This window comes from Astyanax mexicanus, chromosome 13 (assembly GCF_023375975.1).
Source record: "Astyanax mexicanus isolate ESR-SI-001 chromosome 13, AstMex3_surface, whole genome shotgun sequence".
NCBI classification, from domain to species: domain Eukaryota; kingdom Metazoa; phylum Chordata; class Actinopteri; order Characiformes; family Acestrorhamphidae; genus Astyanax; species Astyanax mexicanus.
Window position 1 is genome coordinate 27,166,659 of NC_064420.1, and position 22,737 is coordinate 27,189,395.

Genomic DNA, 22,737 nt, shown 5'->3' on the forward strand with positions numbered 1-22,737 from the left:
AGTGTCAGCTTTGACTGGTGTTCTGTCGAGTTGGGCTACCTTGTCAAACCGTGCTACCCTAGTGTATATTTTACGGTCTTTGTAAAACGCGGAATCAACCGGAGATCCGATTTAAACCTATAGTTACTTACACAAGATAGCTATCTAAGTTAACTAGCTGCTGTAAACAGAGCTGTAAGCTCTTTAGCTCTGCCTGTGGGTGGTCCTGAGTTGAGGTGGGCGAGGTCATTAATACTAATTCACGAGTTGACGTAGACATGGGTGCTTTTCGTGATCGACTTGTTTTTTGAGGCTTTTCTTTTACTAGCTACTGCAGACAATAGGGGTTGAGGAACAGTTTCATATGCAGCATCAACTCAGAGAGACCTATTGTATTTCACAAAGAACAAAAAAAGTGGATTTTAGCGGAATGAGACCTTTACATTTTTCAATAATTTTCTAACAGATTACTTTGAAAAACTTTACATCTGTGCTTTTGTTCCAAATCATAATTACAAACACCTGCTGACCTTAAAATCACTTATTTAAACTTTTTTTTTTATGTGTTACAGGCCTGAATTTCTGGAATGTATTTACAGTTTATTAATTGCTTTTTCCACACTGTTCATGCTTTTCTGATTTTGGGTTGCATTATGTTCTTCTTTTTTTTGCTTTGCATGCAGTTCATGCTCAATTTTTAATCTTGGAGGTTTGGCTATTTGTAGTTCTCACTGTATTTGGGGTGTAGTCCCAGTAGCAAGGATATGGTAAAATCCATGGAATGGGACAACACCTCAATACCAACTGGTATTGACGTCTATACCAGCACACCTCCCACTCTTACTCACCGGGAGGAAAAAGTCGGCTGGGTCGGAGTGGTAGTCCACGTCCGGAGCAGGAGGGAAATCAGCTGAGACTGGACCTTCCTCGCCGTCTCCAGACGGAGCGGAGGCCGAGGACACTGGAGGCCCGGTCTCAAGAGACGCCTCCCCATCGTCAGTCGCCTCTGACCAAAGGGTCACCATAACAGTAGAGGAGGCGGGCACTGATTCAGATTCACCTACTGCTCCCATTACTGGCAAATCCCCAGAAGGGGGCGTGGGGGCAGGAACTGTAACCGGGTCTACTGACCCCGATTCTTTATTGGACACATCAGGCGTGTCTTCACCGTGGCCACCAGGAGCTGGTGTTGACAGTAAACCCACATGTGCCTCCTTCCCACCTGCTACGCTGTCTTTAAGCTGAGTGCGAGCCTCTGCCGCTGTGGTCGGAGGCTGTTGGGTCGAGGAAGGCATGGTATGCTGCTGGAATGTGGTGGGCAGGTTGCTGAAGGGGGCTTTAGTTCCCATGGCTGTGGAGGGGGTTGCAGCTGGCTCTGGGGTGGTAGGAGGGGTCACTGGAGGAGGAGGAGGAGGCATGGCTATAGATGTTCTTGGTATGTATGGCGCTGTGGTGGGATGTATGGGCATAGCTGACGTGAATTTAGTAAACTCGTTTACCGTTGTGGGAGAAGAAGCTGGTAGTTTGAACTTGAGGCCGAACATTTAGAGTGAAAAGGAGGAAAGGGAGGGGACAAATGAAGAGATAGATGGCAGGGTATTAATGAGGAATATGGCAAACAAATGGATAAAAACAAATTCAGACAGAAAGGGATGGGCAAAATATTGACAAAGACACAACAGTGAAGGACTACACACACATATATAAGCATTAAGCCTGACGCTAATTAGTAAGCCAAGTTCGCCAACACAAATGACTACATACACTGATCAGCCATTACATTAAAAGTATAAAATTGTGCAAATTATTATCTATTATCAGATTCTGACATTTTCAGCTTCTCTTCCATGTTTGAAACATGACTTTTTGTTTTGTGTGTGAGGCAGCTAACTCTTCCCTGATTGGCTGGACCCAGTGCAATGTCCATATTCATTTGCATAAGCTCTACAAATGAGCTTTGTCACTTTTCCCATTAAATGTCTCATTCCATTGTTTTTTCATTCATTTAAAAAATACTATTGTGGTCTCTAGTATGAATGAATGCCATGTGAACTGGTTTTTGTGTAAAAAAAAAAAAAAAAACGATAGGATTTCGGCTCTTGTTCATAAATATCTAAGCAATTCATGCAAGCATATCGCATATCTGATTGGCTAACAGCACTGCGAGGCAGCGAGATTGACAACAGTTTTAAAATAAAGACATTTTGAAATGTTTATATGTTACTTTACAGCATGTGTAATGCCCTGCTAAGTGCAGTTCAGCCTCTGACCTAGCCTAAGAGTCTCTGTAAAACACCAAATCCACCAGAGATCCTATGTAAACCTATACTTACACACAGAGGTGGGTAGTCCAGGTCCAGAAATTAAAAATCCGCCCTAGTGTAAACAGAACTGTTTAAAACATACACCTACCTATCTCAATTGTACTTTGCTGGTGGTGTTTCATAGACAAATTCTAACCATTTGTTTCTTAGCTCTGAATTACTGGGCAAAGCATATAACACTGATGTGATATTTGCATTAATAACACAGGGATGAACTGCCATGTTGTTCCTAGCACTGTTAACCCCTGTCTGAGGAGACGTGTTGGCTTCAGCTCTCAACCTACTGCCTGTGGGCGGCCATGAGCCAAGGTGGGCGAGGTCACGAATACTAATTCACTGGTTGACAAAAACACAGGTGCTTTTCCTTATCTGAACATTTTCTTTTACTAGCTACTGGAGACAAGGTTGAGGAAGAGTTTCATATGCAGTATCATAAACAACTCAGATCTATAGTATTTCACAAAGAAAACGAAACAGTTGATTTTAGCGGAAGGACATCTTCAAAATGAATAGGATGCGTCAAGCTAAAGTGCTAGTGGACACGTACCAATAATCTAACGTCCTATAAATATAATCTCTACCCTGTTCACATTTTCGAGCGTCCAACAACCTCTTCTCCCCTCTTTTAACTCTATTTTCTCTACTTCCTGACTCCACTTATCAGAGAGAGTGGACTGGCCTCCTACTGCAAACAGATGCAGCCTGAACTCCAGCCTAAAGTTCTCAACCCTCTCTTCAGTCTCTTCCTGAAAAAATCCCATACTGATGGAATGTTCTGAATTCACAAATGAACCAATATTAAGGTCAGAAAAAATTATTGACATCATGTCCATTTATTGTAATATAAGCTGATTACGTTGCTATCGTGGTAGGCCTACCTTCCTACCTTATATCCCAACCCCCTGACAAAACCACTGTAATGAGTTAATAATCAATATCATGGCTGATCAGTGTATGTTCAGTGTCTCTGACTGAGCTTTTTCTATTCCCAAAGCAGACTATGTAGAGTTTAATGAAAAAAGCACAGAAATCTGTTTACCACTCAGTTACACTTACATGTTGGTTATATATCATCACCCCTTTCTCACATGTGATCTGGTGTGTGCACACATGCTGATGGATGCACCAGTTACACCTCCAGCGACTGCTCACACACCCAATACATCTGAAATGAGAAAAGAAGGGAAGACAAAAGAAAGAGAAAAGAGGAGAATTAACCAATTACAGCTGAGGAAAATCTTTATATAACCACTTATACTCTAGTTTTTAATATAGTTAGTGAAATTAAGTACATATTATGTATTGATTACTATATATAACTAATTTCTGCACATTTTAATTAATTACTGTTTATTTGCCTAATTTAACAGAACATTTATAAGAAAAAAAAAGCTGTGGTAAATTTTATACGTTATGTTAAACATTTCATAGAAAACTTTGTAAAAAAGTAAACTTTTTTTTATCGAACATTTTAAATAGTACAGTCTCTCTGATGGACAAAAAACATGAATTAGATACAGTACATTTAACATAAACTTTAAAATTAAATTTATTGAATGTTCAGCAGTGTGGCCCACCTATTCAACTGAAGATATAACAAGGTTTTCATTTTTTTAGCAATACAGAAGCGCCAATCAGCTCAAAGCCCATTTACATCTCTGTAAAAGGCAATTTTTGTACAGTCATTATGGCTTTTAGAAAAATGTCTGGGGGGGTGGGGGGTGGGGGTGGGGGGTGGCTGCAGTGGCAATTTTTACATAACTTTAACTTTTACGTAACTTTTAAACTTTAAGTAGAAACCAGTACTTTTACACTTTTACTTGAGTAAAAAGCTTGAGTTGATACTTCAGCCTCTACAGAAGTATTTTAAACCCTAGTATCTATACATCTATCTAGGTAATGAATGTAAATACTTTTTTTACACCTTTGCTTTTTATTAAGAGTCGATCTTGGTTAAGGATTAACCAATAATTAATTAATAAATAAAATTTATTTTTATTTAATAAAAATTAATAAATTAAAAATTAATAAAAATTAATAGGCAAATAAGCTTTTTACTCAAGTAAAAGTGTAAAAGTACTGGTTTCTACTTAAAGTTTAAAAGTCATGTAAAAGTTAAAGTTATGTAAAAATTGCCACTGCACCCCCCCCCCACACACAGACATTTTTCTAAAAGCCATAATGACTATAATGTTATATTAAAATGTTAATGTTGATACATTTGTGAAGCACTAGTCTCCCTGTTTCAGCTGTATATATGCTCATTGAAAATGAATTTATTTTAGTACAATGTAAATATATTAAAGAAGCTTAGTTGGGACATTTTAAGAGCTCTAGTGCTTTTGAGTGTCTTGAGCCACAGAGCATCTTCATACTAGACTACATACGTCTGCTGTGTTCTTGCTGGTGTGTAATGTTACACTGTGAGAAGTGCAGGTGTGATGGATCGTGTATAAACTAATAGAGTGTTGGAACAATATATACAGGGGTTGAACAATAAAACTGAAACAACTGGTTTTAGACCACAATAATTTATTGTCCCGACGGACAGTTTTGGTGGAAACAGGAGAGTTGAGGTGCACATTGAATTCTGCCGTGATTTGGGCAGCCCTGGTTTTATGTTTTTTGGATACAATCCGGGTTAGCAACCGAACATCCCTTTCAGACAGCTTTCTCTTGCGTCCACAGTTAATCCTGTTGGATGTGGTTTGTCCTTCTTGGTGGTATGCTGTCATTACCCTGGATACTGTGGCTCTTCTTGATACATCACAAAGACTTGCTGTCTTGGTCACAGATGCGCCAGCAAGACGTGCACCAACAATTTGTCCTCTTTTGAACTCTGGTATGTCACCCATAATGTTGTGTGGATTGCAATATTTTGAGCAAAACTGTGCTCTTACCCTGATAACTGAACCTTCACACTCTGCTCTTACTGGTGCAATCATGTGCAATTAGTGCAGATTGGCCACCAGGCTGCTCCAATGTAGCCATGAAACCTCACACACTAAAATGACAGGGGTTTCAGTATCATTGTCCAAACCCGTATATATATTTATACTTTACATCCAAACACTGATTCATAATAGAGAGATTTATCTGGATAGCGGTTTATATTTTTGAATGATGAGAAGCCGGAATGAAAACGAGCTGAAATGATTAAGAGTAACAAGGCTATTTTTAAAATGCAAGGAGTAAGAAGTTTTAATATTTGTGTAAAAATGTAAGTAGTACAAGTAAAAATAATCCAAATAACCAACCATTCTACTTCTGCTTCCCAAATAAATAAAAACTAAATATCTTTTGAAATCACTGCCTTTATACTGTCACGAAAACCATGAATTTACAGTACATTTAACTCATTAATTGATTGTACAGCAGTACTATAGTACTATGAAAGAAGCATAATACAAAAGCGCCATTCAGCACAGAGCTCATTTACATAACTTTGAAAGGCAAATTTTGTACATTTTAATCCTTTCCAAATGTCAGCCACTAATAAAAAGCAATATGAGAGGAATCTAAAGCTTTGTTGTGTGCATACCGGGAGCTACTACTGTCAGGAAGTGAGGGCAGGTGAGAGATATGAAGGTTCATGGGGAGGAATGTAAGAGGCAGCTGCTACATCATCAGAAAGACATCTGTCACTGAGATGAGACAGAGCCAGATAGTCTGTGACTCTCTTTACTAACACTCCAAAATGCTAAGGCTGCACTTCCATAAGCACAAAGCCAGGATTACACAGGCTCAAATGAGGCAAATGATAACTTTAATCACGCTAGCTAGCAGATTGCAAATACTCAATATCAATATCTATGAAAAGGTTTGAGATGAGAGTGAAAGGAATGAAAAAAAGTATAGAACTGTATAGACTTTTTTTTCTAATGATTTATTTCACTTTTTCCCCATTTTTCTCCTTATGTAGCTAAGCTAAACCCTTTTAGTTGCTACTCAGCTGTATATCCACCATCACAAGTGATGCCACAACACAAAGAGGGTGAAGACTAGCACATGCCTCCTCCGATACATGTGAAGCGCTCGGAGGAAAGCGCAGCAACTCGAAGTACATGAATTAAACTAATAAATAAATAAAAAATAATAATAATCTGTTTAGGGGCTAATGAAGAGTAATCGTTACGTTTCAAACTAACAAAAATATTACAAATAGCCTAAAGAAAATGTTTGATCACCCTCTTCGTCAGTGTGTGTGTCCCTTTGCCATGTCCCACAGCTTTTGAACGATTTTTGCAGCCAGTTAAGATTTCTTTAATTCTTGACAAGGCCAAGAGGCCTTCGATGAGCGCTGGTTATGAATATAAATATTATGTATTTATTATGGAATTAAACAATTTTTGTGGTGTTATGTGAATTCTGTTTATTTGCAAGAATCTGGACCATAATGTATTAGTGTGAGATACTTACGGCCTGGTCTCTGATAGCCGTTGCACAAGAGAACAATCATAAAAGGTGAAGTTCTGAACCGCCACGGTCACATTCGTGAAGCGTAGAGACAGACTAACTGACACAGAATCTGCCAGAAAAGACAAACAAACAGTCTGATGAACCTTTTGGCCATTAAAAACTCTTCACTCTACACAGAACCCGGCCATGGGAAATAATTTACTGTGGTATTACATAACCAGATCTTTCTGCTGACCAGGCGGTCCCACAAGAAACATTATTTAACCCTGATCTAACATTATTAACAAATTCCAGTCTCTGTGGAATACTGCTCTGGGAAATTAACAGGGGAAAAAACCCAAAGATAGATTAATTTAGTTTCATTTCCTTTTAAATTGCCTGGACATGCAGTAAGTACACTGCCAAAAGTATTCATACCCCTTGAATAGTTTCAACTTTTGCCACCACAATCTTAAATGTATTTTATTAAGATTTTAAATGATAGGCTAGCACAAACTTTGGGACGCAGGAGTTACTGCCAAACAAAGTCCAGATAACATGTCCTACCTTGCCCATGAGGTACAGGAGGCACCCTATTGGCTGGAGGAGTAGAGCAAGTGACAGTGGTGCCCTGAACAACAGCAGCACTCTGAGTCTCTTCAAAGTAGCATGAGTATGTCTCCTCTTCAGAGAGGCTGGGCAGGCCCGGCACTTCCAGATCCACCTGCAAGACAAAAAGAATGTTTTCCTTTTAATTTAATATACAGCTAAAAAAATAAGAGACCACTTAAAAATTATGAGTTTCTTTGATTTTACCAAATTATAAAAACCTCTGGAATTGAAGCAAGAGGAAGATGGATGATCATAAGCCATCAAACCAAGCTGAACTGCTTGAATTTTTGCACCAGGAGTGGCATAAAGTTATCCAAAAGCAGTGTGTAAGACTGGTGGAGGAGAACATGCCAAGATGCACGAAAACTGTGGTTAAAAACCAGGGTTATTCCACCAAATATTGATTTCTGAACTCTTAAAACTTTATGAATAGGAACTTGTTTTCTTTGCATTATTTGAGGTCTGAAAGCTCTGCATCTTTTTTGCTATTTCAGTCATTTCTCATTTTCTGCAAATAAATGCTCTAAATGACTATATTTTTGTTTAAAAATTAGGAGAAATGGTAAACAACAATGTTCATTTTACTCAAACATATATATATATAAATAGCAAAATCAGAGAAACTGATTTAGAAGATTCCCTGTTCCTGCTAAGGAAAGGAATCCCTACAGCACGATGCTGCCACCACCATGTTTCACAGTAGCGATGGTGTGTTCCTGTATGTCAGATTTGGCCAGGCTGCAAGGTTGCAACACGACAAGCATACCAATCAAATGCCTAGGGCCCAGACAATGACTGGTTATGAATTGAACACAACGACAAACTGTGTGAGCAGTGTGGGCCCCTCCCACCTTTTGCTGGCAGTAGCCAGTCAGCCAGGTTTGTGATTCCTGCAGCTGGCAAAATATGAAACTTCAGGAGGCCAAACAATTTTGCTTGGGCCCCCAAATGCCTTGAAACGGCCCTGGGTATATGTCAGTATATTTTTGTCTGTTGTTTCCAGACCTAATCATTAAACATTTTATCAGACAATCACTGAATCATTCAAAACTAGTCTATAAAATCTACAAAAGCTGCTCGCCTAATGACTGGGTGCATTTATTTAAAGCTATTGGCTATTAGAAATGTACATCTTCATACATTTGCCTGTTCTCCAATGCTGATGTTGTACTGGCTCAGTGACTCCACCCTCAAACATTTCTGCTTCTCATCGAAACTCCACAGCCAGTGGCCTTCTCCCGAGCCCCGCCCACAGTCAGAACGCACCCCACACCTGTAAAACACAAATAAGGGCGCAGAAGATGAGTTTGGTTGATTAGATAATGAAAGAATCTACAGTATGTTTTTGTTGTGTGGAATAGGGTGATACTCACCTGCCCTCAAGGACACACCAGCCACAGTAAGGGTCACGAGCTGCAAGACAGGACTGACAGTCTGTGTGTCTCTCACACTCTGCAACAGGCCTTTTCTCTACCTATAGACATTATCACACACGAGATGTGGTGCATTTAGGAATTATAGGTCTGGCAGTAGCATTATGCATTACAGTACACCGTATTTTACAGACTATACAGTGTATTGAATCATAAGACACTCTATCAACTTTATAATTCGTGCAGCATCGTAATATTTATGGTCCTTCGAAAATTTGAGAATTATGGAGAAATTTTGAGACAGTTACTGCAAATTTATTAGCCGAAACAAATAGGGGGCGCTGCAGAGTCCGCTAACTACACGTAAACTGTTTCGAGGTCTTATTGAATCTGCTAATGTTTAAGAGTTTTTAAGCATTCCCGGAATGTCAAATATTGAGATGAGTGAGTTTTGATGAGTTTTCATCCATTGTAACCTCCTCAAAAACCTAGCAACACCAAGATGTATACTTCCTGTTTTAATGTGGCATCTTAAGCAATTCAACTGTCCGCCATTTATGAATAACCGTTTATTTTCTGGTCTATTTTCATACATAAGGCACATCAGCCTATAAGGAGCATTAGGCAACACTAGTAAGGATGCCTAAATTGAAGTGAGCAAGGGTGTCGCCATGTTTCCCTCCTAATAGGGAAGTTGGGGAAGCGCCTAAGTAAACAAAACTGTAATTCTTAAAAAAAACAAAACAAGGTAAAGTCAAATGAACACTGGATTCACAGAATTCTCTCCTGAGAACTGTTTATTTAGGTGAGTAAAGCACGTCTGTTTATTTACAGTAAGCTTAAAATTTTAGTATTGAGTTATTATAGTAATTATTATAGTATAGGGTGAGTGCAAGCCATGGTTAGCAGCATAGCTAGGCGCTGTTAGCAGTGCTAGGCAGCCCCGGTTAGCAGCGCTAGCCAGCCACAGTTAGCAGTGTTAACCAGCCCTGGTTAGCAATGCTATGCTGCCAGCCCTGAAAAGCAGCATAGCCAGTCCTGGTTAGCATAGTCAGCCATGGTTAGCAGCACAAGGCACAAGGCTGCAGTTAGCAGCATAGGCAGCCATGGTTAGTAGCGCTAGCCAGCCCCAGTTAGCAGAGATTCCCAGCCCAGGTTAGCAGTGCTACCCAGCCACGATTAGCAGCGCTAACTCCCTTATCCCTTATCCCTTATCCAGAGTGGCTTTACTGCTCCTTACAACTTGACTGGTACAATTTATACAAAGACGCACTCAATTATAAAGCACACTAATTATTTTTGGGAAAAATTTTGGTGTGCTTTATAGTCCAAAAAATACAGTACATTATAATACATTTCTAACGTTATAATATGTAGTGGAGTGTTTATTTTTTACATTAACGAATTAAAGGAAAATAAATATTTAAATAATTTATAATATCAGGCACATAAACAATGTTCTGTAAATATTATTGTCAGTCATCACATTTCTTATTTTCTAACAGCCTAAAATCTTAAAACAATTAAAATATATTTCACACAAAAATAACTTTAGAAGTAAATGGAACTGCCTGTTAGTATTACATTTACATTCATAGTCATTTCACTAATCAAAAACTCACTGTATTGGAGGTCATTATGTACAAGTGTTTCTGGGCGGAGTCCAAAAGCAGGTCTCGGTTAATAGGTGAACCCGGCCGGATGGACAGGGTGGAATATTTCTGCACTTCTCCGGATTCCCCCAGGAACACCTACAACATGACACACACAGCGGCACAGTCAGTATATGGCAGTACAGTGTCTTGGAAAATACCGTAGTGTTCCATAGTCTGAATTCCTGAATTTGTCCAACAATGTAACACTAATTTATGTACGCAACTTTGATTTCTGTGTTTTAAAAAGATGATAAAAGCTTTGCCATCATCTGTGCACTTCAGATCCTTGTACAATACTTTTGGGATTTTTTTGTACTTTTAAGCAATTGTAAAGAGGACTTCTGTACGTGTTTTTGGGTCATTGTCATGTTACATGATGCAATTGTACTTCAGCTTTAGCTTCAGGACAGATGATCCAACACGTCTCAGAATTCATATTTTACATGACAAGATCCTGATTTAGCTAAGTATCCTTAAATTAGTACTCTACCATTCACCACCTTGCTTTACATTTTGTAATGAATTGGTTATTACTTAAAAAAAACGGGTTAGCGCCCCATGCCAACCAAAAAAATTAATTTTAGATTCAACTGTACACAAAATAAGGTCAGAATCTAATGAAATTTTAAAAAGCTGCATTTTTGTGCCAGATTTTATTCATAATTTTCTATAAAATACACTGTCAGGGCAAATGCACAGAGATGCATACTCATGGTTTCTTATGATATCAAGGCTTTTGAAAAAGATTTTATTTTGTTTTTGATGTAGCAACAGTCTCTATTGTCCAGGAAATGTTTTTTTATTAGACTTTGGGGCGTTGGTGTGAGGATTTATCCCCCTACTCCCTAATTAATAACAAAACATTTTTTCAGAGAATATAGTTCCACTGCTACACAGCTCAATGCTGGGCTGATGATATGTTTATGTCATATCATGTTTTAGTCCTAGTCTTCTCTACAAGAAATAGAAAAGCTGTGTGTCGGCATTTACACATCTGTATCGGCAATGCCTGCAACTTAATGTAGGTGAATGCATTCCACAACATTTATAGTGTTCATACGCAAATTCAGACAAGCATTCAGTTAATTTACATTTCACAGCACTGTAGGTCTGAACAATAAAAGCATTGAAAGCACTTACAGAGCCAAGCAAGTCCATAATATGTAATCTAATCCTGAACCCAAAAATTCAAAGCATATAAAAAAGAAAAAAAATCATAGCTCCTCAACAGTCTGCTAAGTACACACAAGTGCATCATGAAAAGTGTTTTGTGGGCTTGTAGACGTTATAGAGTCGGCAGAGAAGACTGTAAGGGCTCGAGTCTGTAGAAAATGTGAGCAACTGAATACATCCGTGAAAGGTACTTAATGCCTCTCCAATCATATCACGGGAGGAGTAGATTTCAGTAAATCTGATTACAGGCTGGAGAAGCCCATCAGCAAAGCAGGTGACACGGCTAAGAGTGTCAGACACCTCAGCCTAAGAGCTGCACAGGCCAGCGCACACTCAGGTTAGGCCGTGTTAAGCGGATTACCATCGATTAACTGCCAGCTACTGTAGCCTAGCAGCAGAAATCATACACACTTCCAGTGAAGATGTGCGAGGTTCACTTCTGAATAGGTGTGTCTGTGTAGAGAGTGAAGGATTGAGAGAGTATATTGTATGTCGGTGTTGCTGGATAAAAAAAAATGTCTCTCAAATTAGCCAACTCTACAGGAGCGGGAAAACTATTCTTTACTTTTTCACTGAATGGAGGTCAATAAAAAAAAATATTCTACGTCGTTTTAGAGCATTTCTATTTTGACGCAATGATACATTGATACAATGTAAAGAAGAAATGCCCAAAATTGATTAACATATTTTACAGACTATAAAGAGCACCATATTTTAAAGAGCACTATAAATAAACGTCTATTGTCTGGTTTATTTTCTTACCTAAGGCACACCGGATTTTAAGGTACATTTTAAGTGACAATAGTAAGGAACAAAGGTGTCTCCATTTTCCCTTCTAATGGGGAAGCAACTAAATAAACACAACTTTAATTCTTTTTCTCACAAATATCTTTATTACAACTTTAATTCTTAAAAAAAAAAAAAAAAAAACGAGCGCTGGATGTTAATCTATACAAATTTCTCTGCTGAAAACTGTTTATTTGAGTGAGTAAAGCACTTTTGTTTACTCACAGTAAGCTTAGATTTCCAATATTTTCAACTGTGCGGTTAGCAGCAGTGCTATCCACGGTTAGCAGAGCTTAGCGCTAGTAAATGCCGCCCGACAGCACTACACTGAGGAACCCTGGTTGTTCCGGTAAGCCAGGATGCTATCAGCTAGTGGTTCGTCCCATGTATCTTGTTTTAACATAATAAACACGCAGACTACAGTCCGGTATTCTCACCTCTGTACAGTAAAAGAACTAGCGCTGAGGCTGAGCTTTCAGACCTCAAATAATGCAAAGAAAACAAGTTGATATTCATAAACTTCAGAAAACAATATTTGGTGGAATAACTATTTTTTAATCACAGTTTTCATCCATCTTGGCATTTTCTCCTCCACTAGTCTTGCACACTGCTTTTGGATAACTTTATGCCACTCCTGGTGCAAAAATTCAAGCAGTTCAGCTTGGTTTGATGGCTTGTGATCATCCATCTTCCTCTTGATTATATTCCAGAGCTTTTCAATTTGGTAAAATCAAAGAAACTAATAATTTTTAAGTGGTCTCTTATTTATAATTATACATCTTGGTCTTGGTCTTGACTCAGACTGGACTCTAGCAGTCTCTAGCACTGGCCGGTAGAGCATATAGGTATGTGAAAGAGGCTGCGCCTGTTGGCTGTGGAATTTGTCCTGCTGTGAAGACTTAAGCTGGGTATAAAAGGCCATTTCTGCTAAACTGCACACAGAGCTTTGATCCAAGACTGAGCCAGGGCTTAGGAAAGAATGAAGTGCACGGTTAACACCTCACATTGACACAAGGCTGTCTGGTCAGACTACCTGCGGTTAGGTTTATTACCCAAGTCTGATCTTCTGCAAGAACGTACAGCCTGGATGCAGAGGTTGCCGTATTAATCCGGAAGTTTAGAAACCCACAGGTTGTAAGTCTGAGGCACCAAACACAGCAGTCCCCAAATTGGATTATGAAACCGTGGGATTAAATCGGAATCATGAAGGCACGTTCATGTGAGGATTAATGATTCACAATTTTCACAATACTTTATTCCAAATTTTAACATGGAATGAAGTTGCTTTAAAAAGGCTTAATTTATTTGCACACTCTGTCCAGCTACTCAGCCATCCAGTCACAACAAAGACAGAGAGGGAAGGAACAGGGCTGGGTTTCCATTTTTTGAGCGTTTTTATATGCAAAGTAAAAGATAGAGTAAGCATTTCATTTCTGAAAAGAGTAAGTAAATTTAGATTTTTATAAGTGGTGTCAATTGTTTAAAAAATTCAGATCAAAATCAGATTAATCACAACAATATTCTGTTTAGCCAAAATGCTCATATATTCTTGTCCATGCTACACATTGCAAACTGATTGGAGTAAACTTTGGTTTTATTATATCATTATATTTTCGACTATTTCAAGTTACAATGTCTTAATGTGCCGAGTAAAGGTTACAGGGGGAGCTTTAATATCTAACACAACAAAGCTCAAGCACAGAAGCCTAAATAGAGAACAGGAACAGAGAGCGAGAAAAGCAGAAGAGATAGAACAGGATGGAGGGAGTAAAAAGAGGGAGTGAAAGTTAGTTATGAGATTTAATCCATATTTTAAAACAAATTAAAACTAAGAACAGTTGATGACCATTCTCTAATGTCCTTATTTGTTTGGGAGTCATATGATTTTAAACATGCTGGTATGGTCTAAGCTGATTACTAAGAACTAAATTAGACAGCATGATTAATAATAGGATTAAGATGACATCACCCATATAATAAAGCCCCCAGCATTCAGCTGTGGAGGAGTAAAACTGTGTGCTCTGGAATGATGATGCTCCATCCATTACTTTTGGAATGAACTGTGAAGTGGGGGATGAGGTAAGGTGGTGATCATCCAACATCCTGACCTCAAAAATGCTCTTTCCAGAATTATAGCTGTCATGTTAAAACCTTGTATCTGCATTTAAGCCTTTATTTATTAATTTTTTTTTCAAATAACGTGAATCTGGCAGTTGTTGTTTATGTACTATCCAAATTTCATGATGGAGGGATCAATAAAAATTTACAATGAATTCAATCTCTGCAATATCTAGTAGAAAGCCTTTCCTGGACTGTTGAAACAGTTACTCCAATAAAAGCAGGTTAAACTCTTTTTAACTCCCTTGACCCAGCCTTACATTGGTGGAACATGGTAGTACATGCCTTCATTACATCCAAGCTTGACTACTGTAATGCACTACTGCAATCAAGATGTTCCAGCAGAAACTCACAGTTTTCATGCATCTTGGCATGTTCTCCTCCACCAGTCTTACACACTGATTTTGGATAACTTTATGCCACTCCTGGTGCAAAAATGCAAGCAGTTCAGCTTGATTTGATGGAAACTTATCATTTTTAAGTGGTTTCTTATTTTTCTCCAGAGCTGTAAGTACAATGTACAACCCAGAAGGAGCCTAGGTTTAACCCCCCTTCTTTTCCCTTTACTGACCCTGATGGGGTCCACCACTGACATTCATACATGGGCAATTTTTATTTTTCTGGTACCCAGTTTGGTTACCCATACAGAGCCCATAGGCATGTTATCTTGGGATTTTAAAAGAAACACTACACCAAATACCTTGTGCAAATTTCCTTTGGAGTCTCCCAGAAAAGCGATGGAGTGCCCCTCCCTCACGCTGACAGCCACGGCACTCAGACGAGCAGACGGGCTGTCCAACACCGCCTCGGCTTCCACCGGCTCCCGACTGGCCATCGGACTAGGGGTGTGGTCTGATCCGCAGGGGTAGGCGTTCAGCGTGTTCTGCAAAAGAGAGATAGGCAAGCTTTCCTTTCAGTGTCTGTTTTTTTTTTTTTCATTTATTTAATTTATTGTTCTTCTATCCACATAAGCCACCTCATACTGAGCTGTTTTATCTCTTGCCCTTTCTGTGTGTTTTCATTTTTTTTTCTTTACTGTAAAGCTTGAGCCTATTGTCTCTGAATCCTTGAAATCCTCTTATCCCCGAATAAGCAGATTTAGTCTAGATTAGATTAATCTGATACTACGTCTGCAAGGTGGCTCCTTTCATTGAGACTAACACCATAAAATCCGCCAACTGTACCCTGATAGGGTTAGATATAATTAAATAAATAAATAACAAGACTAGACAGTATGACATAATTGTGCATGGTGAAATTGGCTGTATCTACACAGTAAAATCCACAGTGTTAAAATCACAGTGTAAACATGTTTTAACTCTCTGGGAGTTTTTCTAACAACCCTCAGTGATAAACAATCCATAAAGTTGGAGTTATTATTCAACTCTAACAGGCTACACCTCTTGATTCTGCTGTATGTGAGTGTGTGTGTGGTTTAGCTTAGTTGTGGTGGTTCCCCAGATGGAGCGTTAGTCACCCTCTTGGTGTTGTTGGGTTGGATGGTGAATAAGGGTCTCCATCCAAGAGTTATTGTGTTATGGGAAAACCACTGCTTTTTTTGGCAGTTTTTGATGGTATCTCTTGTTCTAAATAAAGCTTAGATAGTATGAAAAGGTATTTTTTTTCTGTGGTATAGCTCACATTTTATAATGTTTTATAGATACTCTGGTATATAGTTTTTTGGGTGAAAGTAAAAAAAAATACACAAGAATTTTTTTAAACCAATCAACAATTGTAGTTTTACCCTGTTTTACAACCATACAGTGTTGAATTAATTCTAAAATATTAACACTCATGAGAGTTACATAGGGTTAATAAATGATTCCATACAGTGTTGAATTTACTCTAAAATATGAACACTGATGAGAGTTACATAGGGTTAATATCTGATTCCCTACAGTGTTGAATTAACTCTAAAATATGAACACTGATGAGTTACATAGGGTTAACATATGATTTCATACAGTGTTGAATTAACTCTAATATATGAACACTGATGAGAGTTACATAGGGTTAATATATGATTCCCTACAGTGTTGAATTAACTCTAAAATATTAACACTGATGAGTTACACAGGGTTAATATTTGATTCCCTACGGTGTTGAAATAACTCTTGATTATTTTTTAACTCTTGTGTTAGAGTTCTTTTAACGCTATAGTGGGACCATATGTTATCTAGGACAGTGTTAAATTAAACTCTTACAGAGTTAATTTGACATTGGTTTTGCTGTGTATACACAGCATGGAATGGAATCTAAGGGGTTATTCAGGGAGTGGGACGTTTTTTTTGTTTTGGTGCATTCTTGCCTATTCTGAGTCTATTGCATATTAGGGTTTTCCCATCGATGATGTCAGACTGCTAAATAGACATTCCTCTGTTTTTGCTTTCAATTCCTGTCTTTGGAAATCTTAATTCCTTAAACACTCTCGACAGGAGGCTTCATTAGAGTGGCTTGGTTGAGTGGGCTTTATTGATCCTTAACAACCCCTGGTAAAGGAACTGCAGGCCGAAGCCCGGCTGGACAGCAGGCAGCAATGTGGGGGTCAGTCGACGGTCAGATGCCTACGAGCCTCCTCCTTACCGAACGTCTGCTATTCATCCTGTAGCCTCGTTAAGGCTAATTCAGAACTCTGGAGTGGGCTTGTTCTACAATTGTCAAGCAGCATGGAAATCACTCATTTAATGGTCATGGGAAGAGACAAATAAGCTAAACTAATATGCCTGTGGTTTAACAAGGGCTCTTGGATTGAAAGTAGGGCTGGACCCGAATATTCGGGTATTCGGATATTCGTTCGTTGAGTAGGTATTCGGTTTTTAATTTTGGTATTCGGATATTCGTTTTTTTTCTCCTTTCCAGAGTTCCACCTCACTCTAACCACTTCTGTTTTCGCGGGTCCCGTCAGAATATCTTGCGCGCGGGACAGAACTGAACTGTTATTGGCTGGAGCGGGAGTTTAATCCAGACGATGCGGGAGCAAATTAATAAATAGTTAAGAAAACTGTAATAATTGTAAAAAAAAAAAACTAAAGAAAACTCTCAACGCGCAGGATGGACCGACACACACACGCACACACCGATGGTGTTTGGACTGGGGTAAGGAACGGGACCGCACTATGTGGCGGGCGGGCGCGGGATTAAAAGAAGCAATTTTTTTGCGGAGCGGTAACGAGACAGAAACGCGGGAGCGTGGAAGAGTGGGTTTAAAAATCAGTCTCGCGCAGACCTCTATTATACATGATAAAAAAAATGCAGGCTCTTCGAAACTGATTTATATAATAAAACGTAAGGGGTAATGTGGCAACAGTAGGGGCTAAATCGGTTACAAAAGCCTGGCCTACAAAAATGATGTCTGAACGAATTTCCTCTTATCTAATATAATTTAAAATGGTTTAAAAATATAAAATAATTTCTAAGCAAACGAAATATTTAATATTGAGCTTATAGCCCAAGTGCAAAAATACAAAATCAGTAATACGGCTATGCCCTGCACAATCCTTAAACCGAAATAGACCAAGTACAATAACGTCATTAACAATGACTTTCCTCTACTCTAATATAATTTAACATGGTTTAAAAATATAAAATAATTTCTAAACAAACGAAATATTTAATATTGAGCTCATAGCCCAAGTGCAAAAATACAAAATCAGTAATATGCCCTGCACAATCCTTTAACCGAAATAGACCAAGTACAGTTTACAATGACTGTCCTCTAATATAATTAACAATGTTTAAGAATATAAAATACTTCCTGAACAAACGTTTTTTTTTTGTTTGTTTTTTTAAGCAAATAGCCTAAGTGTGAAAACACAAACAGCAATTTACTGGGCTGGCTTGCGCAGCGGAGAAACCGTGCAGCAGCAGCCTCCTAGCCTGCTTACGCAGCGGATAAGCCGCGTGTGGGGCAGCAGAAATTCCGGGATGAAAACACAAAGAAATCTGAGCTAAAAACACAGAAAAAATATGGGGGATAAAAACACCAAAAATCCGGGGTGAATATGTCTCGTCGGTCAGAGCAAATTGAACATTTTTCAGTGGATTAAAGGGGCCGTGATTTGCTTTTTTTTATTTATTTTTTTACCTCTTTTTTTAAAAACGAATATTCGAATATTCGCTTCGAATCAGTGCCGAATATCCGGAGCTCAAAAAACGCTATTCGGGCCAGCCCTAATTGAAAGCAAAAAAAAAAAAAAAAAATGGATCTTAATATCAAAAATATTGCCACATGGCAACAAGACAAACAGAAGATTTGTGGTTAGAATCCATCAGAATATGTTTTCTATGGCGTCACATCAATGTCAAAATGTTGGGGGCGCAAAAAAAATTTAACCAGCATGTTTTAACCTTTTGCGTGTGTAAATTAACTTCCCGCGCAAAAGTGAAACTCACGAGCAAAAAAAAAATGGAATTGTGTGCGCGCTGAACTAAATATAACTCTCAAGCTTCATTTTTCTTCTCTGGGGTGTTTTTTTTCCCTCGAATTCACAGTTCTCTCTCTCTGCTGTTTTTGCTCGAGTGAGTTTTTGCACTCGAGTTTTGAAAGAGGTGGTTTTGACAGTTTGGGGGCGGAGTCAGATTCACCTCCCTCAGCGAAGGCTATTGGCTGATATCTCCAGGGTGGAGGGCGGAGAAAATCCGACGGCAGGAGAGTTAGCTAGCTAGCTATGCTAACATCCAAACAACCCGCTCTCCTGTGCTCTCTGCCCGGTTTCAGTGCCTGGAGCGACCGGCCCTAATTATGCTCAAATTGTTTGAGTTTTTAAACTTAAATGATTTAAGGCAATCGGTTTCCTCAATCGTTTGAGTATATGTAACTTGTCAAGTTTTGCAGTGTGTATGGAATGAATGTATATTAACAAAGTGAAATAATTTAAGCAGACAAAACATAATATGAAATATCTTGTGTTCATATATCGTCTCCAATGATATAAAACTCAAAGTAAAAGTAACAAATACTTTATTTATTTATTTATTTATTTTACTATCCCAAGTTTTCTGATTTGGGGTTGTAAACAATTCACTACATTAGAGCTATTAATATTTTAGCCTATTAAATGATTTCATGATATTTTATTGTATCATACTACACTTTCTTATTGTATTGACTATATGACTCAGCTGTATATTTTATTACAAAAGTGTGAAAAATTCAGCTTTTTTGTACGATGTGCAGCAAAATTGAAGTTAAAATCACTGTGTAAAGCACAAAACATTATTTATATAACAGTGTCTAAATGTCATAATATGGTAAAAATATGGTATGGTAAAATTATTATATCAAACAATGTTTGACTATTCTGTTCATATCGATATTGGAATTTTATTGTATCGACTGAAATAATGATAAACAGCTCTAAAAAAAAATTGAGACCACTTAAGTTTCTATTTATGGGTAATTTTTTTAGTAAAACGAACATTGTTGTTTTATTCTATAAACTACAGACCCATTTTTTTTATTCTAAATAAAAATATTGCCATTTAGAGCATTTACTTGCAAAAAATATAAAAAGCCGAAATAACAAAAAAGGTGCAGAGCTTTCAGACCTCAAATAATGCAAAGAAAACAAGTTCATATTTACAAAGTTTTAGAAATCAAAATTGGAATAACCCTGGTTTTAAGTTACAGTTTTCATGTATTTTGGTATGTTCTCCTCCACCAGTCTTACACACTGCTTTTGGATAACTTAATGCCTGCACTCCTGGTGCAATAATTCAAGCAGTTCAGCTTGGTATGATGGCTTGTGATCATCCATCAAAGAAATTATTATTTTTAAGTGGTCTCTTATTGTTTTCCAGAGCTGTATATTGTGATTCAAATTTTGGCCATATTGTCTAGCCCTAAACTACAGTACTTACAAACTGAATTAATTTAACAGTCATGTTCTTACCCTGGGCAGGTTGGCACAGCTGGATTTGACCTCATATTCGATATATGCCACCTTGCTGCCCTGCTTCTGGCCATCCTGTGTGTAGCATAGATCTCGTGTGGCATCGATATGGTGGTCCAGTTCGTCCAGAGTATAAACGCAAAGCGCAGATTCCTCGCTCGGCCGACTGGCTGAACTCAGTGCCGTGGAAAAGACCGCCATCAGAACCTGAGCATCGTCTGAGGATTCTGCTCCACCCACTTGCGCCCCCTGGAGGAGATTGTAGTTCTTTCCAGTCGAGCTGGAGCGGCACGCTAGCGGAACTTCAACGTAGGAATAGTATGCCTGATCGTCTAGACACACTCGAGCGAGGTACGTCTTGTATTCCCGGGAGGCAGCTTTGAGGTCACGTCTGTAGAATAGGAAGTAGACGTGGTTGCGGTGTGTGAAGCTGGCTACAAAATTGTGGTCGTACTCCGAGAGACGTCCGGCTACAGCTAGTTTAGCCGTCTCCTCATAAGAAAAAACAGGTTCGGCTGAAAGCTGGCGTGTGGAGATTGGCGGGTGGCTGCTTGTGTAGCCCCGCCCCACGTAGAGGAGGGACGGCGCTCCATCTCGGGGTCTTACCACAAGTCCGACGGTTGAGACGGTCGGGTCGTTTGCAGCCACATACTGAGTGTCCACAGGTCTCTCAGCAGAAAATAGAACACTGCTAACGTTAGCAAGGCTACGTTTCTGACAGGTGCCTTGGTGGGCGCTGCCGCAGGTGATGAGCTGAAGAGAGTAGGAGTCCACCAGCAGCAGCTTGTTGTGGTTACTGACCGGTCGGGCCTGGGGGCAGTTATCCAAGGTTACAGGGGGGAGGCACTCCTTACTGTCCCTCACTGGACCCGTCTTTTCTTCCACCTCCAGACGCAACCGGTCCAGGCCGGCCAGCTGATAGAGGTGGTCCCGAGCTCCCACATAGACTGTGCCCACTGTAGGGTCAGGATGCAAGGCCAGGTGTTGGAACACAGTGTTGTTGGCGTTGAAGTGGGGGTAGTGGCTGCAGACCAGAGGGGTTCCCAGAACGCCCAGGAGCAGAGGAAGAAGCAGGGCCATGAGAGCCATCCCACGACTCACTGCAAATGCACTAAAGATAAGAAAAGAAAATGTTATTATGTATATTATACACTTTTATTCAGCATGTTCAGTAAACATTCACAGTGCAGGCAAGAAAAAGTAAGTGAACATTTCCATTCCATTTAATTAAAATAATAATAAAAAAAGTCAGTACTCTGATTTGGTCACTGTTTGTTTTAACATGTGTGCTTTGGGTCATTGTCTTGTTGCATCACCCAATGGGTCTTAAGCTTAAGGTCATGAGATGTTCATGTAAGTTAACATTTCCATTTAATTACCTGTACATTACCTACTAGTAGAAATCACACACTTGTAAAGTCATTATTTGTTTTAACATGTGCGCTTTGGGTCATTGTCTTGCTGCATTACCCAATGGGTCTTGAGCTTCAAGGTCATGAGACAGGCAGCAATGCTTAGTTTAGTGGGGTTTTTTTAAGTTAACCAAGATTTGCGTAGTAGATTTTTCCCTGTTTTTGTAACTGCAATATACGTAAGTTATTCAACAAAGAATGATCATGAATAAATCAGACACAATGCCTATTCCTTCTGGAATATACATTGGAAGCCTGGATATGTTGAATTTACTTAAATTATTTAAGGAAACTGGTTGCCTTTATTTTAAGTAATATTTACGGGAAACTGCAGTTAATTAGACTAACAACTTTTAGTTATTTTGCCTAGATTGTAAGCTATTTTATATTTTTGCTATATCAATTGCTTTGCATATTTAATTCTATGTTTAATGACATGGTAAGGTGAATAAAATAGATTTGTTTTTAGCCTTCTCTTTGATTTCATTTAAGTAAAATACGGATTTGAAATACTCATAGAAAATTAGATAAAGAAATAAAATGCTACAGAGAGTACAGAGCGATGCAGAGTTTTCAGACCTCAAATAATTCATAGAAAACAAGCTTATAGTCACAGTTTTCATGCATATTGGCATGTTCTCCTTACACACTGCTTTTGGATAATTTTATGCCACTCCTGGTGCAATTTTACATAAAACAGACTTAATTTGTTTGAGTTTAAAGTAATTGTGGCTTTACAGTGTGAGGTCTTCTAAACGTTGAGACGTGGTTCACACTAACCAATCAAACAGGAGAAGAACAGAAGCTTTGTGTGAGCTGTGTGTCTGGGTGGTCTGCCCTTTGATATCTATCGGGTGGGGAAGACACTATCTGTGCAACACTAATTAATTAAGCTGTCACTGAGCAGGTCTGCTATTGAATAAGATCCCTACCATCAATAACTTGGGGAGGCTTCTGTCCTCTTGGTCATCATGTAGCATAGCACACAGTCCGTGCAGCCGCTGTAAAAAAAACAA

At 38.8% G+C, this 22,737-nt stretch overlaps 1 protein-coding gene across 1 annotated transcript in view; it reads right to left on the reverse strand.

Annotated features, from left to right (window-relative positions):
• plxnb1a (plexin b1a) overlaps window positions 1-22,737 on the reverse strand; it is a 114,886-nt gene that overhangs the window by 32,122 nt on the left and 60,027 nt on the right. Inside the window, exons 2-11 of the mRNA XM_049486397.1 lie at window positions 22,654-22,722; window positions 20,310-21,420; window positions 15,119-15,301; window positions 10,309-10,437; window positions 8,687-8,787; window positions 8,454-8,586; window positions 7,269-7,425; window positions 6,723-6,831; window positions 3,360-3,468; window positions 828-1,508 (exon numbers count right to left, since the gene is read on the reverse strand). Coding sequence (XP_049342354.1) covers window positions 828-1,508; window positions 3,360-3,468; window positions 6,723-6,831; window positions 7,269-7,425; window positions 8,454-8,586; window positions 8,687-8,787; window positions 10,309-10,437; window positions 15,119-15,301; window positions 20,310-21,398 — 2,691 coding nt within the window. The 5' untranslated portion in view covers window positions 21,399-21,420; window positions 22,654-22,722. The remainder of the gene's footprint in view (window positions 1-827; window positions 1,509-3,359; window positions 3,469-6,722; window positions 6,832-7,268; window positions 7,426-8,453; window positions 8,587-8,686; window positions 8,788-10,308; window positions 10,438-15,118; window positions 15,302-20,309; window positions 21,421-22,653; window positions 22,723-22,737) is intronic.